General features: G+C 40.9%; 1 protein-coding gene across 1 annotated transcript; it reads right to left on the bottom strand.

The window, feature by feature from the left end:
* Positions 1 to 910: 910 nt before the first annotated feature.
* Positions 911 to 13,419, bottom strand: cpne4b (copine IVb). Its single transcript, XM_056412779.1, has 14 exons — positions 13,384 to 13,419; positions 11,335 to 11,406; positions 11,039 to 11,113; positions 10,410 to 10,493; positions 10,226 to 10,315; positions 8,461 to 8,559; positions 7,976 to 8,062; positions 7,552 to 7,611; positions 7,321 to 7,454; positions 7,012 to 7,066; positions 6,768 to 6,819; positions 6,032 to 6,165; positions 5,394 to 5,637; positions 911 to 1,867 (listed from the first exon to the last, which is right to left on the bottom strand). The coding sequence occupies exons 1-14, from the start codon at positions 13,402 to 13,404 to the stop codon at positions 1,746 to 1,748; spliced, it is 1,329 nt and encodes a 442-aa protein (XP_056268754.1). The 5' UTR covers positions 13,405 to 13,419; the 3' UTR covers positions 911 to 1,745.
* Between the last annotated feature and the right edge of the window lie 732 nt (positions 13,420 to 14,151).

The raw sequence follows: 14,151 nt of genomic DNA, 5'->3' as shown, positions 1-14,151 counted from the left end.
AAACATACATTACAATCCATTATTAATATTATTGACTCATTGTCCAGGTTATTGTACTAAAATAAAACAAAGATTGGTTTTGGTAATTATATATTTATAGATTTTATATTCAACCAGAAAAGAATACTATAGATTATACAAGGCACACTATTTCATTATTTTTCTCTCTCGGCCTTTATACATCCGATCCACTCCAGTGTTTCTCAATAACTCCTCTGGTATGGGTGGTCTCTGAAACAGATATCAGGAGGCTCCTCTGCTGAATACTGATCTGACTGTCAAAGACTGAGGCACGTCTGCAGAGTACTCTCAGGACAGCCAAACTTCGTCTTGCCCTAATTAACTATATGGAGATTTGTGAGATAATTTATTCTGGTATTTTAATGTCCGTCTGGGAGACATATACAGAGACTGAAAAAGAGATGTTGTGGATGAAGGTGTCAACCAGCACTTCACACTGCTTGAAACAACCACACTCACAGGGCTGTCCATTGGAGATATAGAGGGAGTGGTGTGTGGTATATAAGTGGAGGTCTGCATCTACAAATTGTCTGCATATTCAGAAGCAAACTGAGAAATAGAAGCTAAAAGGGAAAGATAAATCATCTGCTCTTTCTTTGTTGTATTTGTTTAAATTCTAGATTATATCTCAACCCTGAACCCACCAAATGTTTTGGGATTTATGTCACTTTGGAGGAAGTCAAATTGGTATATATTAATTCCTTTAAGACCTTACAATGGCCATAAATAACATATGTATAGCCCCAATCCATATGTCCCCATGGCCTTAAAAGTCTTAATCTAAAATATAATGGCTCCCAAGGCGATTTAGACATATTTATGTACCCATAAAATAATGAATACAAGAGCACATGCACACAAACATTGAATCACACCAAAATGAGAAAAACAAAGTGTCTTTATTATAATTAACATGCAGAATACAGAAAAAACTGTTTTCAGTTTACAGATGAGTGTCTACCACACACGCTTGCTAACCTCCCAAAACTCTTTACAATGTAAGAAGGTTAATACGAAATTATTACAATTATTAAGTTGTTCATTTCCACTTAGCAAAATCTCAAACAAATCTGTAGAAAAGAACCCCAAACATCCAAGACAACCCTGAATGTCACTCGAATGACAGAGATACTTTATTTCATAACTAGCAAGCGGGTACTGGAGATTGGATATTAGCAGGAGCTGAATTATTCATGCATTTATGCAGGACACTAACAGAGATACTACTGTTCCCATAAATAACATTTTCAATGCTAATTCTAAGCATTTTGGTCGATGCAGTTACAGTACATATCTTTTTAATACCCAATGATCTTTTGGTTTACGTAGGCTACTTGCTAGTTATCTAAATAAGGTAAGCATGTCATTTCTTTGGGTGGCCTATGCTCTGAGTCTGCATGCTGTCAAAAGACTGCTCTTATTTCTATAAACATCTCTTAGATAGACAGTAAATAGTAATCATTTCCAAGGTGACGCCATTCTGGCCAAACATGCAAGAGTCATCCACGGAGTAGTTAAAATTGTTTCACCAAAACAAGCTACTTCTCTGAGCTACAGACTACTTTATGTATTCTGTGATATGGTTATGTGTCCATGTGTGTTTGTGTGTATGTGTGCTTGTGCTTTTACATCTGTATATGTATTATACAGTACATACATGATATATATGTATATATACATGATATATGTGCGTACATGAGTGTATGTTTGCATGTAGTCCATTGTCAGGGGCTGAAGGTTCTTGTGGACTCATAGTCCGACATACACTTGGGTTTGATGCCTTTTGCGTTGTAGTAATCCACCACCTGGTTAGGGACTTCCGCCAAAACACTCTTAGCCAGTGCAGCTGGGGAGGCCTGGAGACACAGAGACAGAAAGAGAGTGAGGAAGAGAGGACACACACACACACACACACACATCATCATCATCAGCCATGCATGATTCTAGGATGCTAAGATTTACTGTTTACTGATGCTAAGATTTTAACGTCTGGACTAGTGAGACTGATGTGATCAGACAAGCTCATTAACAACCTCAAGAATCCTAGTTTGGCTGTGGAAAAGCACATTATATCCTGTCTATTCATTAACGTTAACAATGCACACTCTTTACACATTATAAAAGTAAATGATCTTGCAATAGAACTTGGTACAGACAATACTGGAGTAGTCCAATTGGGTTTGTTCCTACTTTGCTATTAATAAGAATTTAATAAAAAAGGCAATTCCGATGTCGATGGGTCAGCATAGGTTCAGGCAAAATGTATTACTTCCTAACAGGAACCATTGTAGCCAATACAATGACCGTTTATGTTTTAAACCTTCATACTGAATTACAAAAACACATTCAATGACCACTTTAATTCAAGATATTTTTAGTGAGGATGCATGTCGTAAAAGTAAGAACATATCGACAATCACCTCAGCTAAGTGTGTATTCATATGCATTGTATTCTGCTCTGTTATGTCCTTTGTGGCTGGTTCCACACTGGGGCAACTATTTATGTGCTTCTTTATGTCCGTATATTACTTTGTTCCCTCTTTGCTTTTCATTTTGTGACACATGAGTAATCAATAACGAATACACAAAAAAAAGCCCTTTGCAAAAGATGATGTCAATAATCCCTTTTCATGCTGAATTTTTTATTTTGATTTTAATTGTTTTAATTTTAATTTCATTTATTATTTAAATTATTAAATGTAATATGCCCTGCTATTGTATTATATTGCATTGTATATATTATATACATGCTTTCTGCTTCAACAAAGACATTTCCCCCTGGGGATGAATAATTAATATAATATAATCTTATCTAAATTTAGATATATTATTCCATCAAAGGACGAGATTGATGATGAATTAAATGTAAGACTTTCAAATGCACAGTTAAAGTATAATGTATTTAAAACACTAGAGCCAATACTTATATCCAGGACTAAAAAAGAGAAACATAATCCTATGCATACATGAATACACACACACAGTTTTGCACACGCACAGGTCAGCCTCTCCTCCTGAACACTCACATGCTCTCACACCGCACGCACACCTCAAATCCTTTAAGTCAGAGAGTCCGTCGTATGTCCGTCTCACATAATTCCCAGAGACAATGCGCCATCAAAGTGCACCCACCACAACCCCACTCCCTCTGCTTCCTCCTCTCATTTGCACCCTCCCTCCCATCTCCTATCTACCTGTTACCCCCCACTCTGCCTGTCTCACAGCAGCTCCGTCCTGCTAATCCCTTCTGAAAAGAAACGACAGAGCAGAAAATCACCTCTCCACCTCTGTCACACACTCCCTCGCTTCCTTTTGTCTTTAGCTCTGGTCTCCTGTTGACCCCCCCCCCCCCCTCCCAGACTCCCCTCCCTCCGCCACCACCAAAACCACTGGGCACGTTCCCTCACCTTGCTCTTCTGCTCCTCCAAATGTATTCTTCACCTCACCTCTCTGACTGTCTCTCTGTGTACTTTTGGGGATACATCTGTACTCCTTCGTCCAATCTCCCCCTTCTCTCTCTGTTTTTGCTGGATGTAATTTGTTGATGTCTCAACCTGTCACAGACCAAACTCACCATAACAGACTGGGCCAAACTGACCCTGTCAAAGTCAGATAAAATTAATGCCACCAGAGACACACATGCTCGCACGCACACACGCACACACACACACACACACACACACACACACACACACACACACACACACACACACACACACACACACACACACACACACACACACACACACACACACACACACACACACACACACACACACACACACACACACACACACACACACACACAGGCATTCAGTGAGAAGATAGCTGATGGGTTTTGACGAGCACACCAAGCATATTACGCCCACACGTTCACACTTGTTACCCCCCGAATACAGCACTTCATGAAACACACACACACAGATAGAGCCGATGCTGAGTAAAACATTTTAAATGCCGTTGCTTGGCGAGCACCCTTCGGTATTGAACCTTGATACTTTTTGAGTAACAATAAATCACATTTATTCACACTTTCACCACACGTTCCCACCTATTCCCTCTAAACGATAATATTTCTCGACGGCCTTCTGAAACTAAAAGTCGCTGCAACCTTGAAACCCAAACTGCCCTTGGTGAAAGTGCTTTTAAGGCTTTTTCAGCCTCATCTTTGTGTAAGCTACAGAGTCACTTTAAATTAATATTTTATAAACTCAGAAGATTTGAAAAACAGGATCAAGTACTATATTTGACCCTGGAAAGTACATAATCTGTAACTGAACGACACTGATAAGTTATTCATTTGATGTCATTTGCTGTCACAGACCGTTACTTGTTTCTTTAATGTGAAATTTGTCATGTTGACATAACTTATGTGCATTACCAGGATTGTATCCAATATCAGATCAGCCTAACAGCAATTTGAAACTCATTCATGTGATACATATATTCTCTGTTGAAGTCCTGACTAGATAAAACTGTCGGCTGCTTGATTTAAGGTGAAGTACACAGTGCTGCAGTTGTTGTTTCCTTACGGTTCAGGTGCCCCCAATTTGTGTTCGTGAAACACACATCTGTCCTGGTCAAAGAGGCAACAGCCTTGGAAGTATAACCGTGTTTGAATTCAAACACAAAGCTATCAGCATTTGATGAAGAGGAGCAAATGGCCATTACGGGATAACATAGTGTAAGGATAGAATAAGTCAATAATGTCAGCTACATAGAAATTCATTTAAAAAAGCTTAGCCCCCATAAGCTTCTTATCGTACCAGACTAAGAAAAGCTGTATTTACAAAAACCCGGATCAGAAATTGAACAAGGGTATTTTCTTGCTTATAATAGCGATTTCTATGCTTGTCTTCATGCGTGGTCATTGATTATCATAGAGGTTTTGACACCATATTACAGAGTGTTTTAAATGAGCCTTGTGCTTACGTTGGTAGATAAGTGAAAACGTAGTGTTTTCAGAACAGAACCTCAGGTGTTGTTCTGGCAACCGTATTGATGCGGCCTTGATGTGAAGTTCCTTAATGTTTCATGACTAGATCCTCTTTTTCAACCTCACATTCTTTTGCCTTTTAATGTTGTTATTCAGCTTGAGAAAGCGTTTGTGTTTTACAGTAAGCAGCTTGGCATGCACTGTAGTTATGCTGAGTGTGAAGTGGTAACCACACCGGGTAGAAGAACAGTTGAAATACAGCATCTTCACACACAAAAAAGCATGCTCATTCTGCTGCTTGATCACGTCGTGAGTCGTGACCCATTTTTATACGTCTTGATCTTGCCTGGAGACTTCGTCACATTTTCTGCCTGGAATGCATTTATGTTTTCCCCTGAAATAAAAAACTTCTAGCCCTTTGCCCCTCCTCCATCACTACCCACGTGTTTGAAGTCCTTGAAGGGGACAAACTGGACGATGTCGCGGAGGACAGGCTCTCCCTTTGGGGAACGCAGGATCCCATCGTCCCCGTCCAATATCTGCATGTCTGTGAAGTCAGCGTTGCCCACGCCGACGATGATAACTGACATGGGCAGGTGGGACGCGTGCACGATGGCCTCCCGCGTGTCCGCCATGTCGGTGATGACGCCGTCTGTCAGGATCAGCAGAATGAAGTATTCCTAATGGGAGGGGAGAAAGATGTGGGTGGATGTAGGAGGGGAGAAATAAATATTTCAATGACTTTTATGTTTTAAAATTGGCTTCTTGTCAGGGACTAATATGAATACAACTTGTTCTGATCCACTAGAGAGCCAGAAAGAAGTGGGAGGCATTACGGCAGAGAGGAATGTGTGCTCTAAGATTTATCACTGGAATTAAATTAATATCAATCACTTCCTCCCTCTTTAAATGCATCTCTTTCTGCCCGTCTTAGTCCCATCTTTGATCTTTCCCATCTGTGTCTATTGTATTGCTATTTTTCTCTCCCTTGTTCTCCAGGGAAAACACCAAGTCACAACAGTAGAAACAAAATAGACCAGACTTTCTTTACAATAAATTCGTTCTCTTGCTCACCATGGCCTCTTTGGTGTGCATTTCCTCGGAGGCAGACGAAGCCACTTTTTGGATGATTGGGGCGATGTTGGTGGGCCCATAGAGCTGGATCTTAGGGAGGCAATTTTGGTAGGCCTCCACCACTCCTTGGATCCCTGCAACACACACACACATACACACACCAGTTATTTTGCCATTATATGTATGTCTTCACCTCTATTTCTGACCTCTCAAAGTCCGATGTATTGTACTTGCAAAAGTATGTGATAAGATAAATCAGTCTGTATGATTACTATCTAAAGTGACTGAGCATTTTTCTTAAAGCATTCTCATAGTCCACACAAACTACTGACACACACACACACACACACACACATACACACACACATACTGTACACACACACCTTCACCGCAGGAATGAAGCGATGTGGGGAGAAGAGAGCAGAAACCTATTTCACACGTACAGATTAGTGTTGTTTTGGTCTGTATCTTAGATAAAAAAAATACTTCCTGCAGCATAGTGACACATCTCCCAGCTGCATGTGTGCATGTGTGTGTTTAAGTGTGTGTACTTGTATATATTTTAAGGGGGAGAAACCCAGTGGGACCATAACTTATATGGGAGGGAGAGATAAGAGGCTTGCAGCAGTGCTGCTGCAGGACTGCTTTGGTCCTGCGGTGCATAAATACAAGTTTCATTGAGTCAAGAAATCTGTGAAATAGAGGAAAGTGTGCGTGTGTTTGTTTGATAGCTCACCAGCACATTCAGGGTTGTCCTCATCAAAGTTCACGGCGAAATCATGTGACACCTTCACGCGGGGCGGAGAGAGAACACAGAGTCTTGAGCCACCATGTAAACTGTAACACTCAGCACATTTGGCAGTGGCATTCTCTTTTCATGTTGATCAAACGCAAGCTGTGCCTCAGACAGACACATCCAAATCTAAATTAGCGAGAACTCCCCCTGTTACTGCAAACACACATACACACAAATGTCCTACCTTGAAGTCGGGTGGTATCAGCGCTCCAAAACCAAACGCGGGGAACATTTTATCACTAGAGAAAGAGAATGCAACTCACTGAAAAGCATCCAGAAAGGTAAAGAGGCAAGGGCATGAAAGGACAAAAGCCTTGAGAGGTAAACACCAGTGTGTATATGTATGTGTGTGTGTGTGTGTGCGTGTTGTGTGTGTGTGTGTGTGTGTGTGTGTGTGTGTGTGTGTGTGTGTGTGTGTGTGTGTGTGTGCGTGGTTGCGTCTGTGCTTGCGTGTCATCAATAGATACATGATGATTGATGAAGTGGTTTCTACCTGTCATAGTCTTGGCAGATCTCTCCTACAGTCACCAGCGCTTTGAGGTACTCGTTGGGCTGATAGGGATGGATGTAGTGAAGAGAGCAGCTGTTTCTGGGATCCCCGTTGGATGCTGTGAAGTCTATTGCCACCTGAGACAGAAACACACACACACATACAGGAGTGGGCATGGACAGACAATGACATGCTGCTATAAATATTGAGAAGATTATATGTGACAAAACTTACTGTGAACTGAATTTGGCAGCCTCCCATGATGTATTCCAGGAAGGAATACATTTTGATGATCTGTCAGGGGGGATGTTGAAATGTATGGATGTCAGGGAGTCAAGGTAGCTTATAATAAAAGCAGAATGAGGTGGATGTAGCTTTGCCTGATGTATGGTGACACTCAACACTAGTGCTGGAATAAATAATTGATAACACAAAATTGACTATTTTCTTTTCAATCGATAAATTAAGCGTAGACATGAGGCCAATAAAGACCGGGAAGAAGAAGACGACTGTCAGCATGCATACATTAAAAAAGAAACCCAATGCTTTTCAATGAGAAACCCTGAATGTAAATATAACTCAAGAGAGCATCTTTAATCAAGAATGAAGACAATTATTTCTCCTTGACCTGTGAGACTCATACTGGGAGAGACTTCACCTTGCAGTGGTTGAGAATGACAACACCGGAGTTTCTATAATTCTTCTTCTTCATCTGGTATTTAGGGTTGATGCACTCCCACTGAAGCTGGCCAAACACACACACACACACACACACACACACATAAATGTATAGCTGCAAGCTCTACAATTGTGTATGTATGTTAGTGTTTGTTAACAGATGCATGTGTGGACATTATTTTCAGGCTAAATATTCCGTAACAGCTTTTTGACATGTGTAATATATACAGTATAATCTTTTAAATCATATAACTTTTTAAACAATGTTTTGATTTAGTTCTAATTGTATACTTGTTATTCTGAATAATTCTGAGACGGTGGATGGTTAACCTCTTCTCGGATCAGCGTATTGGTATATATTGTATATATAAAGTTGTAAAATGATCCAACTATTATCAAATTATTCATTGAAATTGTGAGTCACTATGCAGTTGTTACTCTTTCCGTCTCCTTGCGTGTGCTCACCTGTTTGCCCTCCTGCTCTGCTCTCGCATCCTTAAAGGTGGTCTGAAACTCCCCAATAAAGTCGTGTTTTCCATTTGAGTCCCAGTCCCAGACTGTGCACTGGAACAGACACAAAGAGACACACACACACACAAGCGCGCACATTCATTCATTTAAAGCGCAGCTGCAAGCAACACTGTCATCTAAATGCACACACACACACACACACACACACACATGCACTGTGTATGCAGGGAAATGCCGTGCTGAATGATTGATAAGGCGGTGTTGGTGGGGGGGCAACGGAGCGGTGAAATATTAATCTGAGGATGCTGAGAGGGACGTGGCTTTAGAGAGCGTTTTATGTGTAAGTGTATGTGTGTGTGTTTCATCGTAATAGTTTGTTTCTCTCAAAGGAGCTGCCAGACAAGATAAATGGCCTCAATCACCAGAGAAATGTGCAAGTCAGCGAACCATGGTTGTGCACATAATAAAGAAACAACCCTGTAATTTTAAAAGGTTTTAAAATGGCAACAATATCTGGACTGTTCCGCAGAGGTTTTATAAACAATCATATCACCATACATTGTTCAATAGAGACATGTGTTAACATACAAGGGGGAGAAAGGGCTTCTGCCCTTCAGGAAGATTTAATGGATGAAATGTGTCATTTTACTGTTGAGCTTTGTGACCTTCTTGCCTGAAGTCGCTCCAACAGCTAGTGTTCAGAAACAATCCAATAACGATTGATTAACAGCAACCACTGGCACTAATCACCTTATTTCCTATCTACCACTTGAGCTGACAAGTGCCTGCGCCTGAAGGGTGTGTCAGCTCATTTGTGGATATAGGTATGCGTGTCTGTCATTTGTGTGTGTGAGAGAGCGCAGCCTTTCTTCCACTTCAAGTCGCTGAGAGCTATGAGAGAGAGAGACAGAGAGAGAGAGAGAGAGAGAGAGAGGGGACCAACAGAGGAACCAACAGAAAAGTAGAGAGGTGGAGGAAATGAATAAGGAGAAATTAAAAGTGTGAGACAGACATACGCTATCAAGGAGAGTTATGCATTTGTCAGCCCGGTGAAAGGGAAGCCCTGGTTTGAATTGAAATCTCTGCTCTGCCATTTATCACCTTAGCTCTGATGTTTCAAACAGGTAGCCCTGGAAACCATAGCCGATGGCGTGTATGTGTGTGTGTGTGTGTGTGTGTGAGCCCTTTCTCCTGCTGTCAGAAACCATGCAGAGTTAAGACGCCTCTGAATATTTAATGAACCCGTTCATGTTTATTCATGGTGAGAATAACTGTTCGGAGCTGATGTGCGGCCGCCACTTTCCCACATGCACAAACACGCGCACACAGATCTATTCTGGCGAGTAAAGGTGAGAGTTTAGGACGACCACTGAGCCCTTTCACACCCACCCGGCTCTTTAAATAACAAATCAGTGCGAAGGGTAAGGCAACAAATAACCAGAGCACAACTCGTGATTCTCGAAGGAGATGATTGAGGCTTGTGACTTGTTTGAATGGTTTGATTAATTTATAACCATGTGGGTATGTATGTGGCACTTTGTATATGTTTCACAATTAACATCATTTGTGTGCAACACCTGCAGACCTTCGGGTGCCGTTTGGCCTTTCACACTAAATGTGCCTCCTTCAGCGGGAACTTTAAAAAAATTAAGGGAGCTTTAGCCAAGGGTGAGATCGATGCAAATTATATTAACGGTTAAATAAAAATGATTTTGTCATACTAATGACCTGTAAGCAATCGTTAGAGTTGCAGACTCACCTTTAGCTCCCTATCGTGGTCACCACTGCAGAGTGTGTTCAAGGAAACTTTAAATGATTTCCAAACTGGGCTCAGGTTGTTCATGATCGTCTGCAGAGCACAACACATCACAGTTTTTGATGATCACAGGCCAGAGAAAGAAAACAATACTTCTATATGCATGTTTGTGTGACCATGTAATTACCTCAGTTCTGTGTACGAGCGACTCTGTGCCGTCATCATTTATTCTAAAGATCTCCAAGAAAGGGTCTGACTTGCTGAAGAAATCCTTTAGAGGGAAAACATGCATGTAAGGCATTGCTTCTGAACTGCCTTTGATCCCCATGAATCAATCAAACACTAACAGAATCATGATGTCACCCCTTATTTCTTCCTTTCTTCCACCCATCACTTTCCTGTCTTCCCCAATTTAACCGGCCCTTCCCTGCTTTCTTCCATCTTTCCCCTAAGGCACAACTTGTTTGGATTAGTCATCCGCGGCCATGCGTGTGTGTGTTGGAGGCTGAAAATTAATATAGTTATCTGTGTGTGTGGCTGAGATATGAAGGGTTTATTGAGGAGGGGGGGGGGGGGGGTGCCCACCTATCTCACCAGGCCTTCTTTAATGCAAGATTGAACTTCTATGTATTGTGCGTAGGTTGCTTCACCGCCAATTCCCACAACCCTCACCCACATACTTACTCACCCACCCACACCCAATCACACACAAATACACACACGCACTCACACATTTTGAATATTAATTCCTCCCATATCTAAGGGAAAACCACAGGGTTTTTATCATTTTGAAACATCGCACACAATCGCACGAACCTTGTCGTCCAGCTTACGAGCGCTGAAGGAGAGTTCAATGTAATCGTCATTACCAGACAACTCCTCCGCTGTCACCTTTATAGGGGGGAGTGCAGAGGGAAAAGATTAAGAGGGGAAAGCGGCGAGAGAGAGAGAGAGAGAGAGGTGGAGGAGGAAGGAGGTGAGAGGAAATGAGATGGAAATGACAAACAGAACCAATTGAACGGGCAACACCATCAAATAATTATCTTTGTGTGATGTTTGCATGCATGCGTGTGTGTGACTGTGGTGGGGCGGACTCTGAAACAGTGTTGTACCGTTATGGAGGACTTCCCAGAAGTGTTTCCCTGTTTGAGTAGAGCTTTGGTCAGTTTCCTCTGAGAGACGATCTGAAACAAAACCCACAAAATCAGCTCACATATTCCAGTGTCTGTCCTCACAGTGGTGTTACCTCACACTTCTCCCTTTACAGGCCTTCAACTGCCAACTTCACACATAAAATGGACATAAAACAGCATGGTGGAGTGCTCCTTCTCGCCACCTGTCAAATGTAATTTTCTCAGGTGTCGTATCACTGGTTTGATCTGCCAACTCCTGGGATCTTTTCAGCAATGACTATTTTGGGCGGGCCAGGTGTTATACAAGCTATAAGTGACCTCCAAGTTTACATGGGAAGGTCAGTGAGGGGGTCTATCAACTGGATAAGCGAACAAAAACAATTAGCCTGATTCTGAGTAGGATCTGCAGTATCGTCACTGCTTTCAAATTTCACAGTTACAGGGAGTCATTTGATTCAGTGATAATCCAAAGAGAAAAAGCGATACACACACGTTTTATTTTGAGAGCTAATTACTTGAACGTCTTCATGTTGACTAAAAGCTTATATCCGAGTGCATCTTTATGTGCTCAGTTTTAATGTACAAACATAAAAAAGTCTTGAAATACGTTTTATTTTAAAATTAAATATTTAAATTAAATGCCTCCAATTTAATGTATACAATTTATTTTTGGCCACTTAGGGACAGTATAGAAGTAAGCTTGTAGACACAATGCTGACATTCTTTTATATGGCTAACTTGTTAGCAAACAGTCGCCTTTTTATCATTAATATTAATTTGGAACAGTATTTCCAGCCAACTAATACATCTATTAACCTTCTTTTGATTCTGTTTTTAGTCTCTACCAATTTGGGGCTTATAAGATGCTACATGCTCAAATATGTTCAGAAGCAACACACATCATTTATGTAACACTCACTTTTCTTCACAACTTAGATTTCTATAAACAGATCAGTTATTATCACTTCTAAAATTATCATATGTGCCTCTGCTGCTTTCTTATAACACTTATTAAATGCAGACTTTTCTCTGGATAGAGCATCCAGAATGGTGGCAGGATGTTATCCCATTTTAACAAACCTCGCTAGCTCTCGCCGTCAAAATCTCAGCTCTCCCAACTATTGTAATTCCAGCAGCTTCATGTAGCTGACAGCCTCTCTGGCAATCGGAAGTGAACACAAACACTGAAATACTTTTTGGAATCTATTTCATTTTTTCTCAGCATGACTCAGCTGGTGATACCCTGGAATCAACGTTTTAACATGGACTACTGCAATTGCAATATTATATCTTCAATGCTCCTGGATAATAAAAGAAGTTTGAAAACAACACACATCTTTAAATATTGATACCAACTCCATTATTTAGAAAGGAAACAACATCATTATGTGAGAATAACCGCCATGTGTATTAGCATAATGCATATATAAATGTTATAATAAAATAGTTTAAAGCACAGTCAGGCTTTAAGTAACTGAGGACTTAAGGACATCAAAAGCCGATAGTGGCAGTAGCCGAGTGAAAAAATCCCATTAGGATTCCATCACAGCTAAAGTTAGCCTTTTTAATTGTAAAGTTGCTCTCTCACCCTTAGTACACATTACCTGATGCAGGTGTTTCCCAACATGCTCAGTGAAACATGAGCCTGTCATTCTTACACTCTGCCTGCATAGATGTCCATGCTTTGCACTGGTAAACAGAGCGATGCAGTCCTGTCATGCGTTCATCCGGAGACGCTGATGTGACCTCAACACTTGCTGCACCACTTAGCTTATGCAGCGACCGAGCTAACATGCTGTTTCATGTTATATAAAATAAGTCTGGCTTCTAGGAGATGTTTCTTTTGTTGAATAGTGTGCAAGTGGAGGGAGGCAGTAGGTTGACATGATGAAAATACATTAAAGTGTCCAGAATTCAGCTAAAGCTTCACTCACTCCACTTTGTGTGTACATATCTATCATCTCATGCATTGTTTCACATATGCTTCTCATCTCGTCAAGCATTGACCAGTCAAATGCACAAACTGACCTGTCCTAAGGTGCATTCCATGGCTCCCAGGAAGTCAGCGTTGCGGAGGCTGTTGTTGCCAGAGCTGATGTCATGAAGTTCAAAGCGGAGCCTCTGGACTTCTTCAAAGTAGTAATCCACCAGCAAGATCTTTGAGAAGACTGGCATGGTACTACTGCGAATTACCTCTGTGCGGTCCACCTGCAAACACGCATGTGCATGCATGAGCACAGAGGCCGGGGTGCATGGACACACACACAACTCCAGGTTAACCCTACACTCAAAAAACCGATTCAAGCCCTTCTTAGAGGTGACACATTTAAATATTGTTTGATACATTTAAATAAATCAATTACAAAACGAAGATATTTATATTGAATGGGTGTAACACAAAATGTATGAATACTTTCATTTATTAGATTTATTTAGGTTACACTCACATAAAGGATTCAAGCCCTTCTTCGAGGTGACACATTTAAATATTGTTTGATACATTTAAATAAATCAATTACAAAAATAGATGTTCATATTTAATGGGTGTAACACAAAATGTATGAATACTTTCATTTATTAGATTTATTTAGGTTAGATGGTGTGCATATCAACTCAAAATAAATGTGTTTCATTGAGGACTACCCTTTGCGCATGCGCTTTCTGAAAATCAGTTGTTTACATGAGGTGAACACACTTTCAGGGCTGTACGGTGGTGTAGTGGCTAGCACTGTCGCCTCACAGCCAGAGGGCCGTGGGTTCAATTCCCAGTTTGGAGTTTGCATATTTTGTTAGTTA

The sequence above is a fragment of the Pseudoliparis swirei genome, chromosome 1, assembly GCF_029220125.1.
Source record: "Pseudoliparis swirei isolate HS2019 ecotype Mariana Trench chromosome 1, NWPU_hadal_v1, whole genome shotgun sequence".
NCBI classification, from domain to species: Eukaryota; Metazoa; Chordata; class Actinopteri; order Perciformes; family Liparidae; genus Pseudoliparis; species Pseudoliparis swirei.
The sequence above is the reverse complement of the archived record's forward strand: the minus strand, read 5'-3'. Positions and strand labels throughout refer to the sequence as shown.

Bases quoted from the DNA above. Each gene is read 5' to 3' on its own strand.
- cpne4b (XM_056412779.1), bottom strand. From the start codon at position 13,404: ATGGAATGCACCTTAGGACAG. The intron at 10,494-11,038 runs GTTCGTGCGATT...TTCCCTCTAAAG, and splicing joins CTCGTAAGCTGGACGACAAG to GATTTCTTCAGCAAGTCAGA. The intron at 7,067-7,320 runs GTAGAAACCACT...CTCTTTCTCTAG, and splicing joins ATCTGCCAAGACTATGACAG to TGATAAAATGTTCCCCGCGT.